At 41.5% G+C, this 17,415-nt stretch overlaps 1 protein-coding gene across 1 annotated transcript in view; it reads left to right on the top strand.

The window, feature by feature from the left end:
• SAMD4A (sterile alpha motif domain containing 4A) overlaps positions 1-9,756 on the top strand; it is a 137,825-nt gene extending 128,069 nt beyond the window's left edge. Inside the window, exon 13 of the mRNA XM_063290516.1 lies at positions 1,746-9,756. Coding sequence (XP_063146586.1) covers positions 1,746-1,774 — 29 coding nt within the window. The 3' untranslated portion in view covers positions 1,775-9,756. The remainder of the gene's footprint in view (positions 1-1,745) is intronic.
• The last annotated feature ends 7,659 nt before the right edge of the window (positions 9,757-17,415 follow it).

Here is a 17,415-nt window from a genome sequence, read left to right as displayed (position 1 = left end):
AATGTGGTTTATTTGGTCACTAAGGATTATAAACCATGCCTTATGATATAGCATGTTGTGGGAACCAAGTCAGCGGTGAGTTATTTGGTTAAATCATGGTCAAGAAAACCATTGCTTAGCTCAATGTGTGAACTTTAGGGAGAGGCCATCAAATAGAGATTCCTACTGCTGAATGAACATGTTTATCTTGAAAGAGAGAAAGCCACAAGGTTCTTCAAGGAGACAGTTATAAAACTACCAGCTGTCCAAGGAGAAAGTGAAAAATGGTCACTAATAAAATACACAATGAAAAAACTAGTGATTTTTAAAAAGACAACTTTAATAAATAAATTCAACCTTTGTTTATCCATTCCCATATATAGGAAAGGAACCACATGATTGCATCCTGCTTTGCATGTAGAAAGTCCCAGATTCAGTGTCTGACAGTTCTGGCTAAAAGACACAGATTGTATTGGAATAGTTGAGCAATACATTTGACCTGGTGCAAAGTATTTTATGCTTTCTTGAGGAGATACCAAGAGAGATAAAGGAGAGGAGCAGGTGTCAGAAGGTTAACAACTACTTGTTACTAAAGTCACATCCACACAAATATTTTAATGGAGCTATGAGTGCCTTGGATGAGTGGATGGATAAATGAATGTGCTGTGGTGTTCTTTTTGCTGCTAGTCATAGGTCGCCATCTGCTGGATTTGCTGAAGCATTGTCCCATTAATGGCGCAGAGTGTATAATCTATCTCATTCACATAACTTTGCAACGCTGAACAATTTGGAACAGGAATGAGTTTGGGACAGAGAAGGGCTCTGCTCTGGTCCCATTTCTCTTGCTCATGCCCCACCAGGTCCCCACCCAATCCTATTTATTAGAACGAATGTTACCTCACTTCTTTGCTGGGATAAGATAAGTCATCACAATGATGCCAGACCTACAGCAGGGATGAGGCAGTATGTGCCAGTATGTGCCATCATATGATTTTGTATAAAGGTATAGGAGCCTCCTCATCATTAAAGTTAAAATGACAGTATTTTGGTGATCTCTTGCGAGCTCTCCTGTGAAAATACTGAAATCTAATGAGATTAGCTACCCTTGCAAGGGCTTGGCCATGTACAAATATTTAGCTTTTCGTGGTAACTATTTAGCAGCATCATAGGTACTGTGGCATCTCGGGGGGCTGTACTGCCAACCCCCCCATCTGGAAAATCTAGTTTAATTAATCTAACACAGCATTTCTCAACCTTGACAACTTTAAGATGGGTGAACTTCAACTCCCAGAATTCCCTATGCTGGCTGGGGAATTCTGGGAGTTGAAGTCTACCCATCTTAAAGTTGTCATGGTTGAAAAACACTGGCCTAACCTGACCATCTGATCCAATTTCTTCCCAAGAGAAATCAAAGTAATCTTGGGATAGCACTGCAATTTATCCATCTCCTAGCAGTGCACTTTCTCCTATCTTTGCTTCATTTCAAAAAGGCTTGGGTTGGGTAGGAGATAATTCCCAATGTGCTGACTCTGTATTTTTCATTGTATGATCCTCATTGCCAGATTTATCTGTGGAAGGGCCTGGAGGGAAGGGGTAGAAACATTCAGTACCCTGCTTCACAAAAAGGGTAGGTTGAGTTTAGTGGTCTTTGCATTACTATATCCTCCTTGCTCCTAAAAATTTGCTTCTGAATTAGAAAGCCATAATGGCCAGACTGCTGTCCCTTTTGAACAATGGCTTATCTAACCATGCCCAAATCCTGACAGATGGTGTTGACAGAACCTCAACTATCTAGAAGATGGAAGAATCTGCAGTGACAGCGCTGGCCGTGAGAAAATTTGGCTGCTGGACCAGTGGTAGATTTGATGATGAGTCCCTTGTCATGCTAAGGATCCCTGGAGATACTCTGCATCCTTTTCATTGCTGTTTCCTTCTGTTCTTCTCTCTGCCTTCTCTCTCTTCTCCATCTCCATTTTCATTTTGTGAAGGGCTGCTTATCTTAAAGGTTATGTCAGAAGCAACACAGCAGCTGTGTCATCGGAGACAGTGCACACACAAAGAAAACATTTGGAGGAAGCAAAGGAAGTTGGGGGGCTTCACCTAAGGGCTGGCATCCTGGTGCATGTCTTAAATGTATCTAAGGGCAGGCATCTTAGTAGCATGGGTATAGGCAAGAGATCTCCAGTGGAATTGGGGTCGAGAGGGGCGTGTTAGATGCAAGTCTTCTGTATGAAAAAGGAGACACTTAAGTATGTTATTGAAGCATGGTCAAGAAGAGGGGAATAACACATTGGCTGTCTGTAAATATGAGCTGTATTTCACTGACATTCAAACCATAATGGGAGCTGTGGTTTCACTGAGTGGGATGGAAAGGAAACACAAAGGTCCAATTGGTTTTGCCTCGGTGACATTCAAAAGACTAGCTTTGAATCCTGAGCATTGTTTACACATGAAGGTGGATAGAAAAGAGCATGTTGCACGTGCTTCAAACTCCACCTTCCTTCTTCTCCTGCAGAGAAACAATAGGGTAAGCCAGCCAAGTTTCCAAGCTTGCCCTTGGAGAGCCATCATGCATGGCCAAAATTCCTGCTGTCTGGGAAACTACCAGTGCCCCAGTCCCAATTGCCAGGTTCCTGTATGAGATTGTATGTACATGGTGCAGGTGACATCTCTCGAGAGATCCAGTGGCCAGGATAAGGGCACCCCCAGAAGGAAGGGAAGCCGGCAGGTTCAGCTAGTCCAAGAAACAGAGCCCTGTGATCTTGGAGGAACCAGGGATTCCCACTTTCCTTCTCATCTTGCCATAATAATAGATCTTTTGCATGGTACCTGTGTGTGTGTGTGTGTGTAATTTTTTTTTCTTTTTGGCATCATAGCAGGTTTTGCCTTTTTAAATAATGTCAAACTTCTAGAGGATTTCAGGCACTTGTAACTTTTTTCTTGACTTTCCAAGCTGGGCCAGAGCAGGATGCCAAAGAAATGTAGAGCAGAAAGAAGAAAAGTTGAAGAGAGGGTCCTGTTCCTTTGATTTTGTGTGAATGAGAGAGAGAGAGAGAGAATTTTAAAGATGCTTCATTGGGATTTGGCACTAGAGCATTGGGATGCTCAAGAATAGGTTTATGCAAGTTAGTGCCATCTTAGAGAAGACTTCTCTAAAGATTTTTTTTTCTGGAAAAGCAGAGGAGTATACACCATGGAGATTTTTTCTTGATCTTGGTTTGGTAGCATTTGAAATTTGGAAGTTAGGGAAGCAAATTTACAACATCTGTTCCACCACTAACTTTTTCCCCATTCTGAAGTATTATCTACTATCTGATGTGCTTGGTACATAACACTAAGAAACAGAGTAAAATAAGCTGCTATTTGGATGGAGCACCATGGTACGGAGAGGGGAGGGTTCTTTGAACCTCCAAGCTCTACACTAGAAGCCCTGTACATTTAACTGGGACCCAGAACATCAGTCAAACAGCAAGAGGTTGGAAAACCTTGGCTTTGAATCACTTGGGTTGTCCAAACAATGTTCCCTTTTCACTTTATAGAGGCCACTGGATCTCGCTCTGGGGACCACCAAGAATTAAGCTTACCTGTCAAGTAGTTTGGAGGGCTTAGGTTTACTGAGGCTGTGAATACTTATTTTCTTCCAAGTAGGTATACAGAGATGGAAATGATCAGCTAAACTCAGAAGATCTTTTGAGATCAGTCTGACCTAATGTAAATGTTGACATGTTTCAGGTAGGAGGCCCAGTTATTTAAATCAAAAAAAGGTCAGGTGAAGCAAAGATTCCATTTCTTTGCTTGCTTTGTGAAGTAACTGGAGGAAGTATCATTTTCAGATAGTAGATTGTGCTTTTCCTAGGCCTGAGTCACATGGGAAGGAAGGATAAATAAAGCCATGGGAGATGCTACTATCAGCCTAAATTGGACTCTTGTTTCTCAATCTCAGCAACTTTAAGATACGTGGACTTCAACTCCCAAAATTCCCCAGCCAACAAAGTTTCTGAGATTGAGAAACACTGTTCCAGGATGTGGTTCTGTTGAACAGCAGGCCCTGCTCTGTTTCCATAAACCTGACAAGAAGTTGAGCTTGAGGTCAGGAGGGGCAGTTAAGCCAGTGCAGAGAGGGAGAGCTGTGGATGGATAGGTCATGGGGAAAGGAAGCTGGAAAGCAGTCCACTGGGTTGCACACAGCTACCCAACACTGCTATCATTTCTTGCTGCATTTTTCCCCACCACAACTTCTGTTGGGCCTGGCCTAGTCTGGCTTCAGAAGCCAAACCAGCATGTCTTCAAAAGCAGTTTCTGTATAAACCTGAAAGAGAAGCCAAATCACAAAGAAAGTTAAGCTTCGCACATCAGCGGTTCTGGAATTTGCTCGTAGTTGTTCTGCCTCATCTGAGGAAGACTCTTGTTACTTGAGGCTCCCTGGACTTGTTCAGACATTGAATTGTTCAGGGAAGGGACCTTCCAAAAGCATTATGACTGGAGGAAAACGGCATGTGATTACAGCCTCACAACTATTGTGTTTTAACTCAGAGATGAGAAACAGTGTGCACCATGTGCAGTTGCTGCCAATACCCCTTTTATGCTCCTCCCAAGCATCCCTAGAGGCTTTTTGCCCATAGAGGAAACGAAAGGGCAGAATGGGGTGCCTTAAGCCTCTAGGAGCAAAGATACTTATTTCACACCTTAAACCTGCCAACTCACATCAAGGCCAAAATGGTGATGACTTCAGCCATGTTCACTGCCATCTGCAGAGCCTGCCCTCAGGCTGTTCTCTGTTTTAGCCTACATTTTCCTACTGCTATTCTAATTATGTGCTGAGGGGAAGAGATGGCTTTTAAATAGATATATGTACATAAGTGGAAACGTGATACGTTTCAATGCATCACATACCAGACAATACCAAGTGATAAGGTGTCACTTGGAAATCGGTGTGTCATTTCACCATTTCTGATCATAGCAGTACAGAAATAATCTGTGCCTCAGCTCTACTGGTAACTCTCCAGTCCATTCACCTAATAACAAGTTTATGTTTTAGTATGAATAGTTTCCTGTTCCTCCCATGGAAGAAAAATAGCCGTGCATCTTCTCGCCCAGAGGCATCCTTAGTCCTTGGGTGCGTGTGACAGTGCCAAGCAACAAACTGCATACAGTGAACAGTAAACCAGTTTGAAACGAATTGCATCATCATGGCTTCTTGCATTGGGAATTGTAGTGTTGTGAAGGTGCTGAAGATTTGTTGTGATGAAGCCTATGTTACAGATTTAAATTGGTTTGAAACTAGTGCTAAATAGGTATGGCTTCCTACTCTCCGCTTCCCAGTTGTGTGAGAATCCTGAGCTTTCCGTGTTCTTTAATTTCAACTCCAATACAGAGGCAAATTTCCCAGGGCCCACAAGTGGGAAGACCTAACAGTGAAACCAGCATGAAAGTGGACATGCCCAAAATGTGATGCAGTAAGGCCTGCTTCAGTAAGTCTGTGGTGCATATTGCTGTGTTTTTTCCCCAAATAGGGAATCCATTTTTGATAGTAGACATTTTCTCCATCTAATCAAACCTAACTCAGTGCCAAACATCTGCTGCTGCTGCTGCTGCTGCTGCTGCTGCTTTTTGGCTAGAAAGGGGAGGGAGCTGAAGGGCTGCTTCTCAAACTCTGTAACTGTTTTATTATTATTTTTTAAAATTGAGCCTATAAATGAGAGAGAGATCAAAATATCTTTCAGATAACAGTATTTTAAAGAATTAAAACTGATATTTCTGAGCAAAAGTGCCAAAATACTTCTTTGTTTTGTTTTGTTTCTTTCACGTTTTTCTAGAATCCATATTAACAAGGAAGGAAAACATGGTTTTATGTTTAGTAAAGAAGGAACGCGGTGATGGAGGGAAAGATTTTGGAAAGTGATTTTTAAGGCACATGAGAAAGACATAATCTGCCAGGCTAGTTTTAGGCAGAGGCTGTTTTGCGACTGATGGATTTACATACTGTTTATTGCAGTGCAATGTTCATTGCTGTAGATCAGCCTTCCCCAACCTAAGGCCTTCCAGTTGTTGGACCCATTGAAAATTCCCAACCAGCATGGTACGTGGCCATAGAAGTGAGGAATTCTGGGAGTTGCAGTGCAACATTGCTGGAAGAGATCAGGTTAGGTGAGGCTGCTATGTAAAATAGGCTGATTGGTTGCGCTAGGATAATTGTCAGGAAAGCAGGTGGCATAGTGTAGAAACCATGGGCTTGAGTATTTTGGAAATCTACAAACCATGCACTTGTGCAGGAATCTGGGCTGGGGGGAGGAGAAGTAAGAAAAAGACATTGCTCCTCAAAATCAGGGTGCTGTGGTAGATTCAGGGAGCTTTAGTCCATCTATGTCTGGAGGGCACCATGTTGGGGAAATCTGGTCAAAATATTTACAAATCTGAAATGTTTATTTATTCCTTTGCTGAATATAGAAAACAGAGGTTATCTGATTATTAAGATATATTATTTTGGATAGACATATGACTTATAACTTGCTATGGCTGGTACCCATGATAAAATTCTGGTATTAATAACCATATACATTTTTCTTCTATTTTTCCCTCTTTTAATAAGAGAACTTATTTTCCATTAACACTGTGTAAGTACATTGCTAAGTTGAGCATGTTTCTGTATCTTGTGTACTGAAAAGAGGCTTCAGATACATTTTAGAAGTCACCACCCCAAGTTTCCTCTTAAATCCTGTATTGAGTGCAGGTAGAAAACACAGAAGATTAAAAAAAAATCTATCCAGAACTATCCAAAATAAAATTAAATGTATTTATAAAAAAATAGTTGCATGCTGAAGGCCATGGAAGTCAAATGTTTAGTATTTTTTTAAAAAGTGGCAGTGCCTTTCGTTTTTGTATTTACCATTTATTGCCGAATGCAACTGTTTTATAATAAGCAATTATATGATAGTTTCAGAAATTGCAGACTATTTCACTACATAGAAATGTGTGTTCTATTTTTTTTTCTTGTTCTCATTACAAGAGTGTGTAAGCTGGATACCTCTGCCTGCTCTGCCAGAGACAACTTTTACTATGCGGTTATCATGTATGAAATTTATATTGGTGCTTTTCTTTCTAGTGATTTATGACAATTGTTAAATGGGGAAATACAAACAAATTTATGTAACGGAATTGGGGGTGTGAGGGTAAGGGGATGAACTCTAGTTTTTATGCTGCTTTGAAATTTATTTGAAGGATAGTAGCTGACAAGAGGAAAAATCCAATAACACAACGGGTTAGGCATTTTCACTCTTACTTTCTGCACTGTGATAACTTTTGTACTGCAGCACAAAGCAGTCCGGCACTTTGAAGTGTCCTTGACTGTGATTCACACTGCAAAAATAAACTGTAGACCACAGGTCTTAATGGTGGTCCTTTGGCTAATTATTACATTCAGAAAAGAGCCCGATTATGTGGCAATGGGAGATAACCACCATTCAATGTGCTGCTTTGTCACCAATCAGCATGTACTCCTTCTCATGACCATTGTTAAACGGAAATTCCCAATTATCGATGCCCCATGCTAATTAGTCAGGATAACATTGGGGCCTTCCAGCTCAGCACCCAAAATGTCTAGTCATACATCGTGCGACATCAAGCATACTAGAGATTTAAAGATTGGTCATCAAGACTCAACCTTGGCCTGCTTAGGTAATAAACACAGTTTGAGATTAGTAGCATCTAATCCAGTGCTTCTCAACCTCAGCAACTTTAAGACGGGTGGACTTCAACTCCCAGAATTCCCCAGCCAGCAAGGCTGGCTGGGGAATTCTGGAAGTTGAAGTCCACCCGTCTTAAAGTTGCTAAGGATGAGAAGCACTGTTCTGATCTAATGGCTTGTTAGTGCACAGAAAGGCTTTGGAGCTTCACACAAGAACAGATTTGTAGACTTCCACATAGAGCTCCATAAACAAGAAGCTTATTCAGAGCATCTTGTTTGTTCTGGAACCCCACAGGGAGTGGGATTAGTTGGAGGAGTTGGGATTCAGTACACAAATGTCCCATCCATAGATAACAAGACCCTGTGTTCGTTTTTTGTGGCAGACTCAGAGGCATCTGCAGGTGGCAGTCACAGGGGACAGATAACATAAGCAGCATTGCCCTGTCACAATGGAAGCTCCACTCCTTTGGTGTATGTGTTGTGAAGTTGCATGCATGTAAGAAAAAGGCAGAGTCTATGGTGAGCTGCTGCTTTTGTCCTACTGATGAAAACCTCCTATCTTGCCAATTACTTGACAAGCTTGAGTATCCAAACTCAAGAAGTCTGCAACCCACCTATCATCAAGCAGCCCCTTTATATTCTCTAGACATTGGGCTTTGGCAGTGCCTTTTCCTCTTGTCTAAGATGAGGCCAAGAAAGAAAAATATCAAAGAAAACAAATCTTTCCTTGTGTCATTTGCTGTTCCTTTTTGGCAACTGGAACCTTTTCCAGTTTGAAACCAAGATGCAACCCAGACCTTTTCCTCTATTGTCCTGGGAACAGGCAGGAGAAGAACTTTCCTTGATAGCCAGCTCTACTCCCAGAACAAAGAATTGTTTTGATGAGAAACATACAACTTTGTCAATGTTTGGCTTGTCTGTGGCTGCAGAATTATGCTCTGATTTGGCCCTAGAACCCAGGGTCCACCTTACAGTCAACAGTGTTTCTCTTCTCCTCCTCCTCCTTCCCTGGGTTTCAAGGAGCTAAATTACAAGTTCTGAATGTTCTTGTTTCCCCTTCCTCCTCTCACTTAGGAACACCCAAACTGTGACATAATGGCACTGTGCCCATATCCCTTCTCATTAGCTATTGGCTGCAGGAGCAAGTGTTGCATCCTGTGTTTTCACTAGACATGATGGGGAAGAGGAACAAAGAGATTTTCAGAACAGTAGCAGGTCCATCTCGCTTGTAGCATGTAGTGAATACCATCCCCTTCCCTCCTCCCCAGTCAAGGGTCTTCTGGATGTGCCTGATTCTAAGAAGTAGAAAGAGTAGATCTTGTAGAAAGTATAATTTGCACACAGCTACGATAACACTAAAGTTGATTTTATACAAGTCATCAGAGTTTGCAAAGTGAGTTTTATTTTTTGTATTCCTTTAATCTTTACTTAAAAGGTGAATGTGTATTCCTCTGGGAGGAATTGCAAGAAAACAGGAATGTTAATAAATGTTTAAAAATAAAACAGAATACTTCCTCCCTTATTAATATATAACCCTTATGTATTTATGCCTACTGTAAGCAAATGAAAAAGCTTGGATTTCCATTTTGTTGCATGCCTGCTATCGGCAAAAATGAAAAAAGAGCCTTCTATTGTACATGCATGCATTTTAGTCTTGATCTCTTTTTTTTTCTATTTTATTTTATTTTATTTTATTTTGGTTAGGGGGAAGCGTGTATTTCCTCTGCATAAAGTTAGTGCACAAAGAAATATTTTTGCCTAGTTAATGTTGCCAAGCAATGCATATTTTTAAAAGAAATTTGTCATATATGGAAATAGCATGTTTGTTTACATGTATCAGCTTCCTGATTAATCAGAAGAAGAAGGAGGGGCAGGGGAAAAAGTCCAATGTTTGGGGATGCTGTAATTTCTTTGCAAGTGTACAGTTTTCAATTTGTTGTTATTACTGGTGAAACACCCTTGTGATTTCAACTTGCTACAATATATATTTATTACTTGTTCTCCTTCCATGTAACTAGGAACCATGCCTATGTTTCATATCAACGTTATATTGAAAGTGAAGGGAGATGATTAATACAAGATTTTGTAACATTGGGGAGTGTTGCCTCTTTATTTGGTGTGTTTGGATCAAAGGGAAGAGGAGAATTATCTTTTCTCAGAAAGCAGAGACAAACCCTCCATATTAACTGTGAATTAATTTCAGCAATGGGTTTAATTCAGTAGTATGTAATGTTACAGAATAATATCGAATTGAATAGAAAACTGGGATAAACATCAAACAAATACATGCTCAAGACATCCTTCACAAACCTACCCCAGTATTCTGAAATAAGCAGAGTTATATAACAGCATTTCTGGGCCTTATTCCAGCTTCTCGGGTAGCTAGTGGCATCCACAGGCATCAGACAAGTGTGGCTCCATTCACACATGGCCTTAAGGCAGTGTTTCTCAACCTCAGCAACTTTAAGATGTGGGGACTTATGCTAAGAGGAATTCCAGGAATTGAGGTCCACATACCTTAAAGTTACCGAGGTTGACGAACACTGCCTTAAGGCATGGATTGTTCCGTAATTCGGAGTAGGCTCAGTTCATATATCCTCCATTCATATCCTTGGTAGGTCTAAACAACTTACAAAGGATAGGATATGGTTGATCTGATTTGGATTTAGCACAGTGTATGAGCCCAGCTATTGTAGTTTGTAATCCCATGATTTATGGCAGTGGGCCAGAACTTCCAGCAGTTTGAGATCCTCGCCAGGTTGGCATGGCATGTTGAGGGCCACATTTCAAAGATAATGCATTTTGTTCCCCAAGTTACAAAGAAAAAAGTCCTTCACTTCTTTGGCCCAACCAAGCTCAGTGGGTTGCAAAAGAGATGCTTATCAGTCACACGGAATCCTCAGGGGATACGTTTTGTACTGTTCTACAGCATGCAACATTGTATGAGCTGAACCAATTGTAGCTATATTCTTGGTTAAGCAAATGATGATTTAGTGTGACGTTTACTCATCTGTGCATAGTGCTGACACAAAAAGGGTACTGGGGACATGGGCCACGGGCACTTCTTTTTAACATCCCAGGAGAATGGAAGTGAAAGTTGAGAAGTTGGAGAGATTTCTTGTTTATTCTCATAGAAAGTAATTCCAGATTACGTACCTCATGGATGCTAGAAACTAGCTGGAAAGTATCTGCCAATTTAGTACATATTGATCATGCTATAATTTTATTGCAATACTTAATTAGCCTTAGGAAAGCCTCGTGTGCTCTTAATATTGCACCACTACTCACCATGTAATTAATTATAAGAAGGCAAAAGATGAAGGATATACAGGTAGAATATTGATGATGGTCATAATATCAAACAGGTCAGATGTTTTAAATACTTATGTGTGATGTTACAGACCTCAGGAAGAAAGAAGGCTCAGGTCAATCATGGGAATCTTGGTCCAAAGGATTGCAGCAGCCATTCTGTATTTTTTTTTCCAGTCAAAAGAAGTAGTCTTTGTACCTGCAGCTCTATTATTTGTGGCAAAAACGCTGGCCCAGTTTCTGCACAGAGCCCAAAGATATGGCTTGCAGTTCTTTCATTCTTAAGAAAGCCCTCTTTCCAACCACTAGATGGGTACCCAATGCAGCCCCTGTCTTGGAAGCAGGGTAGCAGAAGACAGGGTTAATGTAGCCTTAAAATAAAGTAGAATTAGTTCATCTGGTCATGTTTCCTCTCTGGTCTACCTGGGAAGGCTGACAGTGGTACACAAATAGCTGAGATAAAGTCTGTTGGTGGCTGGCATAAGAACTTGAGCTCCTAGCTCAGCTTCCCCCTTAGCCACAATAGTGTATTTGCATTCTTCCCTCCTATTCACACAACAGTGTACAACCTTGGTTCAGGCTGAATACACTGAAATAGCTACACTATCCTTAAAATAGCATCCTAGCTGAGACAGAGGCACCTGTCAAACCATCAAGCTAGGGCATTTGATTTAATTTTAAGGAAGTTGCATTTAATTAATTACACAAGCTAATTTTATTACAGTATTCAACACGTACCTCATAATTTCCCCATCACATTCAGAATAACTACTCTGTGGCAAATTCTGGAAGACCCCAAGGAGGCCTAACCAAGATTGAGAGGGGATTGTTCAGTGTAGAGAAGAAGGACACATTTAAAGGAAACAGATAATTGTGTATTATACAGAGGACATAATTGAGCTGTGTGAAAAATTAAGAGATTAACCCTTCCCTCTGTGTTTCTGCTTAAAATCCTGGTTTGGATGAGTCTGCACTGAGGGCAGAGAATGCTGTGGTGCGCCTTTTCTCAGAAGTAACTGGATAAATGTTATGCACCCACTGGGAAAATCCAACCCACCTGAAAAGAGATTGGAAAGTGGCAATGAATGTATGTCCACGTGATGCCACATCTGTGCCTCTTAAAATCCCCCTTTTCCAGGGAGCATCTGAAGTTAAAGCTAAATGGGGAGAACTGAAATAAGTGCCTCCCTTTAACCCCTTGGTTTTGGGGGTTCCCCTTATTTGTTTGCCTACTGGGGAAGGTGTTTTGGCTTTGTATGGGCAGGTGGTGTCAATATTCAGCCAGCAGAGGGCAGTCCAGTCAAATAGCCTGGCTGAACATTGCTATGTGCTTCCAGGAGGAAAAAGAACTGGAAAGCCAGGGTTTCCCCAGCAAGGCAGCTTGCCAGGAGAGTAAAGGGGGCCATTCATAAGCAGTCTTTAGAACTGCCATCGTGTTTTCCACTGTGTGGCTTGAAAAACAAGTATGTGTCAACAGCCCTGGTTAACTAATGTCTTCACTTGAGACCAATTAAAATACCATGAAAAGCATGTAAGCATTCAGGAAGTACAGAGGTTTTTATCAGGTGAGGCTGGAGGGGAAAATAGGCTGCTGGGCTTACATGGATCCATGGCAGCCCCAGTGTGCCCCCCACCACAACTCCCCTTCTAAAGAGGCCATGCAGAGTTTCTGCTGAGGGTGAAATCCCAGATCCCTAACCCGGCAGGGAATCAAGTAAAGAGAAATACGAGAGACTTTCTGTCAGCAAAGTTAGTATTTGAATTTTTTTTTTATTACAGTCATTGACCAAATTGCAAACAAAAACATGTGAGAGCGATCTGGCTGCCACATCTGTCACCCCATTGATCACCAGAGTTGATTTGGCTGATCTGGCTGGCTAGGCGGGTGTCCCCTTCCTTCCTCACAGCTCCATGTGCATCCCTCCTGAAGCTGCACGCTCGGTGGAAGAGGATAACCATCCCAGATAGAAGGAGTGTACTGATCCTCAGTCAAGGGCAGTGTTTCTCAACCTTGGTGACTGGAAGATGCGTGGACTTCAACTCCCAGAATTCCCCAACCAGGCTGGCTGGGGAATTCTAGGAGTTGAAGTCCACACATCTTCCAGTCGCCAAGGTTGAGAAACACTGGTCAAGGATATACGATAGCTGAAAAGTTAGTAATTTTAGTTGGTCCCTAGATTAAACAAAAATCAATTGGACCAAAGTTCATAATATTACTGTGCCAGAACCCTCACATTTATCCACAATCTGAGTTTTGAAGAACAAGGTTAAATATGCTGTGTTCCTGGCTTTGTAACTGCACACACAATGAGATGCGCCATAGCTGGAAGCTAGTAGCCATGGGCCTGATTCTGGAGACAGCTAATTTCAGAAGCTCTTACTGAATCCTCACAAAACAATAAGTTGTGACCATGATTGAGTAAGCTGAACTGGTTGGGTTTGTACAACAAACTAAACCACAAACCCTGTTTTGCAAACCACAGTAACAGGATTTTCACATTGTAATAAGCCATCCATTTTTTTTTAACTAACAGAATAACAGCTGTTATTCTGGTACAGCACAATATGTGAACCCAGCCTCTGTTTCAGCTTCATACTGTTGGAATTATCAGGGGTCAACTCAGCATTGTCTCATAAGCATAGTAAGAGGGCTTATCTGGTAGGCGTGTCTCTATTGTGCTTGTGGGAAGTCACATGGGTCACCTGATTTCCTCTTCCTCCTCCTCCATGGTCTGGGAGATTTAACAGTCTCCATCTTCACCTCATGGGCAGACATGCAGGCAGGAGGACTGCATAATGCAGGCCTCGTCCTCTAACACCTTGCTTGCACACAGCCTTTCAATTCCACATAGAAATTGTCTACAAAGAATCAGTGATGAAGTGCCTTTCTACCATGAACCTACCTGTATCCAGATCTACTGAATAAAAGTAAGCTACCTTTACTTTTTTTCTTCTAACTGCTGTGTGAAGACTGAACTGATTTCTGGACATAATTAAGCTTGATGTGCAAGTTCTCTTTTTGGTCCACGCTTCTACTTTGCAAGATTGCTGTTAGCTGCTTGGAGTTCTTTTGCTAACATTAAAAAAAAAAACTCCATCACATACATCTCTTTGAAGCTCAATCTTAGAAAGGAAATGCATGCTTTCACTAAACATAACGAGGATTCTTCTAAAACCACTCAGGCATCCACATGCACAGAAGCTTGAGCTCTACATCCTTTTGTTAGAAGTAGATTGCAATCATTCCCACAATTGTTGGTTCAGATGTTAAGATTTCATCAGAAGGGAGATCAGAATGACAGCATCTCTTCTGGGAAGAGACAATTACACTTCCAAAACCAAAAGCTACTTTAAAAGCAAATGTTTCCTAAGTTATTTCAGTGTTAGTTCCTTTCCCTTGTTCCTTTTGAGAAGTTAATGTTAAAACCTTTGCTTGAGTTGTGAAACTAAGATCAAGAGAAACTTGGGAAAACTTTGCCTAAAATCAATGAGAGGTCACGCCCCCTCAGAACAGCCTCCTTCCACACCACATGGAAGGTGTGTTTAGCAGGTTTGCACAACTAACCTAGCATGTGAAGTCTTTCTGGCAGAATAACTTTTGTTAGGAAAGCCATGCCCAACTTGAAATATATCAACAAAAATCCATTATCTTTCAGACAAAGAGGCGGCAGGTGCAAACCAATTATTACCTAAGCTTTTGTGGATATGGTCTGGGGTCCGTGAAGTCTTAGGCAGACAGTGCTGTAAAAAACTAGCAGAAACATCCTTCTGGACATGGTCTATGCTGGAAGGTTGGGCGCTGATGAAGGGCCATTTATTTAAATGTCAGCTCAATAGGCTAACAAAGCCGAGGTTCAAAGGGCCTCAGTGATTGCAAAAAGTGTTTCCCAATGCTGTCCCTTTGATTTAGACCAGTGTTTCTCAACCTTGGCTGCTTTCTGATGTGTGGACTTCAACTCCCAGTATTCCCCAGCCAGCCATGCTGGCTGGGGAATACTGGGAGTTGAAGTCCACAGATCAGAAAGTTGCCCAGGTGGAGAAACACTGATTTACATACACAAAGACAGATGGCAAAAAGTGTACCATTGTGAAATGATGACTTCTGGAAGGGATGATGTGAATTTGTCACAATGTGCTGGACATCTCAAGAAATTTTATAAAGCAAAGAAGTTGCCACTCTCTGTGGGCCTCTGTTAAGAACTCTATCAGGTTGAGTAATGTTGTTGAAACCTGTTCTTAAACCTGATAGTTAAGCTGCTTGTTGAACCTGTTAACCATTACAGTGTAAATTCCAGATTCACTAACAACCTTAATCAAAAAAGGTGAGTGAGGTTCTATAGGTTCGTGTCTCTAAATCAAGTTTAGTGATAATCACTGATTTTTTTTTAAAGTTTTGCTGATGCTCAGAAGTGTTTGAGCAGCACCTGGAGACTGAATTAGGTATCCAAAGAGTTCCGTATCTTAGATAGCTCCTTCCTATTCTTGAATGGTAGCAAAACCAGAATAAAGTATGTGAAATGAAAAGGGAATATATGCAGCGTTTGGAACACCTTTCGTGATATCAGAATGGAAGGTCGTCAAAGAAGCTGATTAGAAGGAGATTCAAAAGGGACAAAAGGAAGCAATTCTTCACACAGTGCAGAATTAACCTTTGGAAGACATTACAAGATGTGTTGATGGCAATTACTTTGGATGGCATTCAAAGGAGGCTGGATACATTCATGGGGAATAGATCTATCAGAGGCTATTATTTATGAGACAGCATGTAGCCAAATAGCATTTCCAGAGGAACAATGGCAGGAGAGGAGTTATCTCTAGATCCTGCTTGTTAGCCCCTGAGATGTATTTCCACATATATTGGCCACCAGGAGTCAGTACACAAGCAGTTTTGTTCTATTTGGAACTCAGCAGGTATACTTAGCCCCAAATCTTCCTCTGAACTTCAAACCCTCTACCAGGAATTGAACTCATGAATCCTGGCACTTTAGGTAACTGTATGATAGTACATTCACTTTATGAGGTCCTGGTGCTCTGCACTGTTGTTGGAAGGGATAGAGAGAGAGAGAGTCTGTCTTTTAGACATATAGGGAAGCTAGGGCAACCCACTTCATCCATCACCTGCTGGCTATACAGATTGAGTTCTGGAAGTTACAGTTTAGCAGCGGAACAGCTTTGGGTTCCCCAGGCCTGTGAGATTGTAGAAAGAGAGCTGTGTCTGTCTATGATAGCCCCAAACCAGAAGGAGTCTAGTGACACTTTTTCAGACTAACATGTTTTAAAGCTTTCAGGAGCTTCAGTGCCTGTGAGTATGGTACTAAAATTAAGCCAATCCAGGTGTTGTCAGAAGTCAACTAGAAGACCATCTGGCAGCCTCCACACATTTCTCCTTGATCCCATAGAAGGAAGGTGATATTTAAAAATGAAGCACACATTTGCATATATACCCTGGGACCATTCTCCTTGCTGTTATGCTGCAGCTGTTGGGGTACCTCTGCCTGAGACATTGATTTGTCTCCCCAGACCACCCAAACCACTATCCAGTCCAGCACAGAGCAGACTGAATTGCAGCCAGATGTTCATCAAAGCCTCAGCTGGTGAGATCAGAAGGTTTGTGACGTTGGAACCAAGGGCTTTCAAAATAACAGTTTGCTGGGTAGGCAAAAGCATCAATGCTCTTACAAAAGAGCAAAGTGGGTGGAGTGGATCTGGCAAATAGACACCCAGCTAAAGATCAAGCGAGCCTCTTCAGTGAATGAGAAAACCAAACTGACCCTTGTTCTGCTTTTAAACTATCTTCTCTTCCAGACAGGCTGATGTAACTCTTCCCAAACTCCATTCTCAGAGCTGACATAAAAAATAAAAGAACATAAGCTCATGAGTATAGTTAACCTTTCCACAGCAAGGCAGTGCTATAATATAAACGGGGGGAAAAACCCAACTTGGGCTAAACAGCAAGTTGGCAGCCTAAATAGTCCCTATAACTGAAGACAGTACGGGGTCTAGCTTCCTCAGACATACACAGATGGAGAAAGTATCTCAGATCCAAATCTCAGCATCATGAGGATCTCTGTTTCCAAAATGCATACAGTGCTGAACACTTTTTATATCAGATCATAGCACTGGAAACAATTTAGGCCATAGAGTTCAACCCCCTGTTCAGTACAGGAATCCAAATTCAAGCATCTCAGACAGATAGCTATATAACCTGGGATTAAACACATCCTATGAAGGGGCACCCTCCATCTCTCTCAGTTGGGTCCATTAGCAGAAGCTTTTCCTTCGTCAGGAAAATACTCCAAGTTTCTCTTCTGAAATAGATCTAGATACACAAACCACTAGCTTGGCTATTATGAGAAGTGTGTATTATGAGTAATTCAGAGTGAAGTTCATCCTTGGCCATAAGAGTCCATAGGTTGACTTAGGGTCAGTCTTGGCCCCTCAAC

The sequence above is a fragment of the Candoia aspera genome, chromosome 1 (assembly GCF_035149785.1).
Source record: "Candoia aspera isolate rCanAsp1 chromosome 1, rCanAsp1.hap2, whole genome shotgun sequence".
Taxonomy (NCBI): Eukaryota; Metazoa; Chordata; class Lepidosauria; order Squamata; family Boidae; genus Candoia; species Candoia aspera.
Note: the sequence above shows the minus strand (reverse complement) of the source record. Positions and strands in the feature narration are given on the sequence as shown.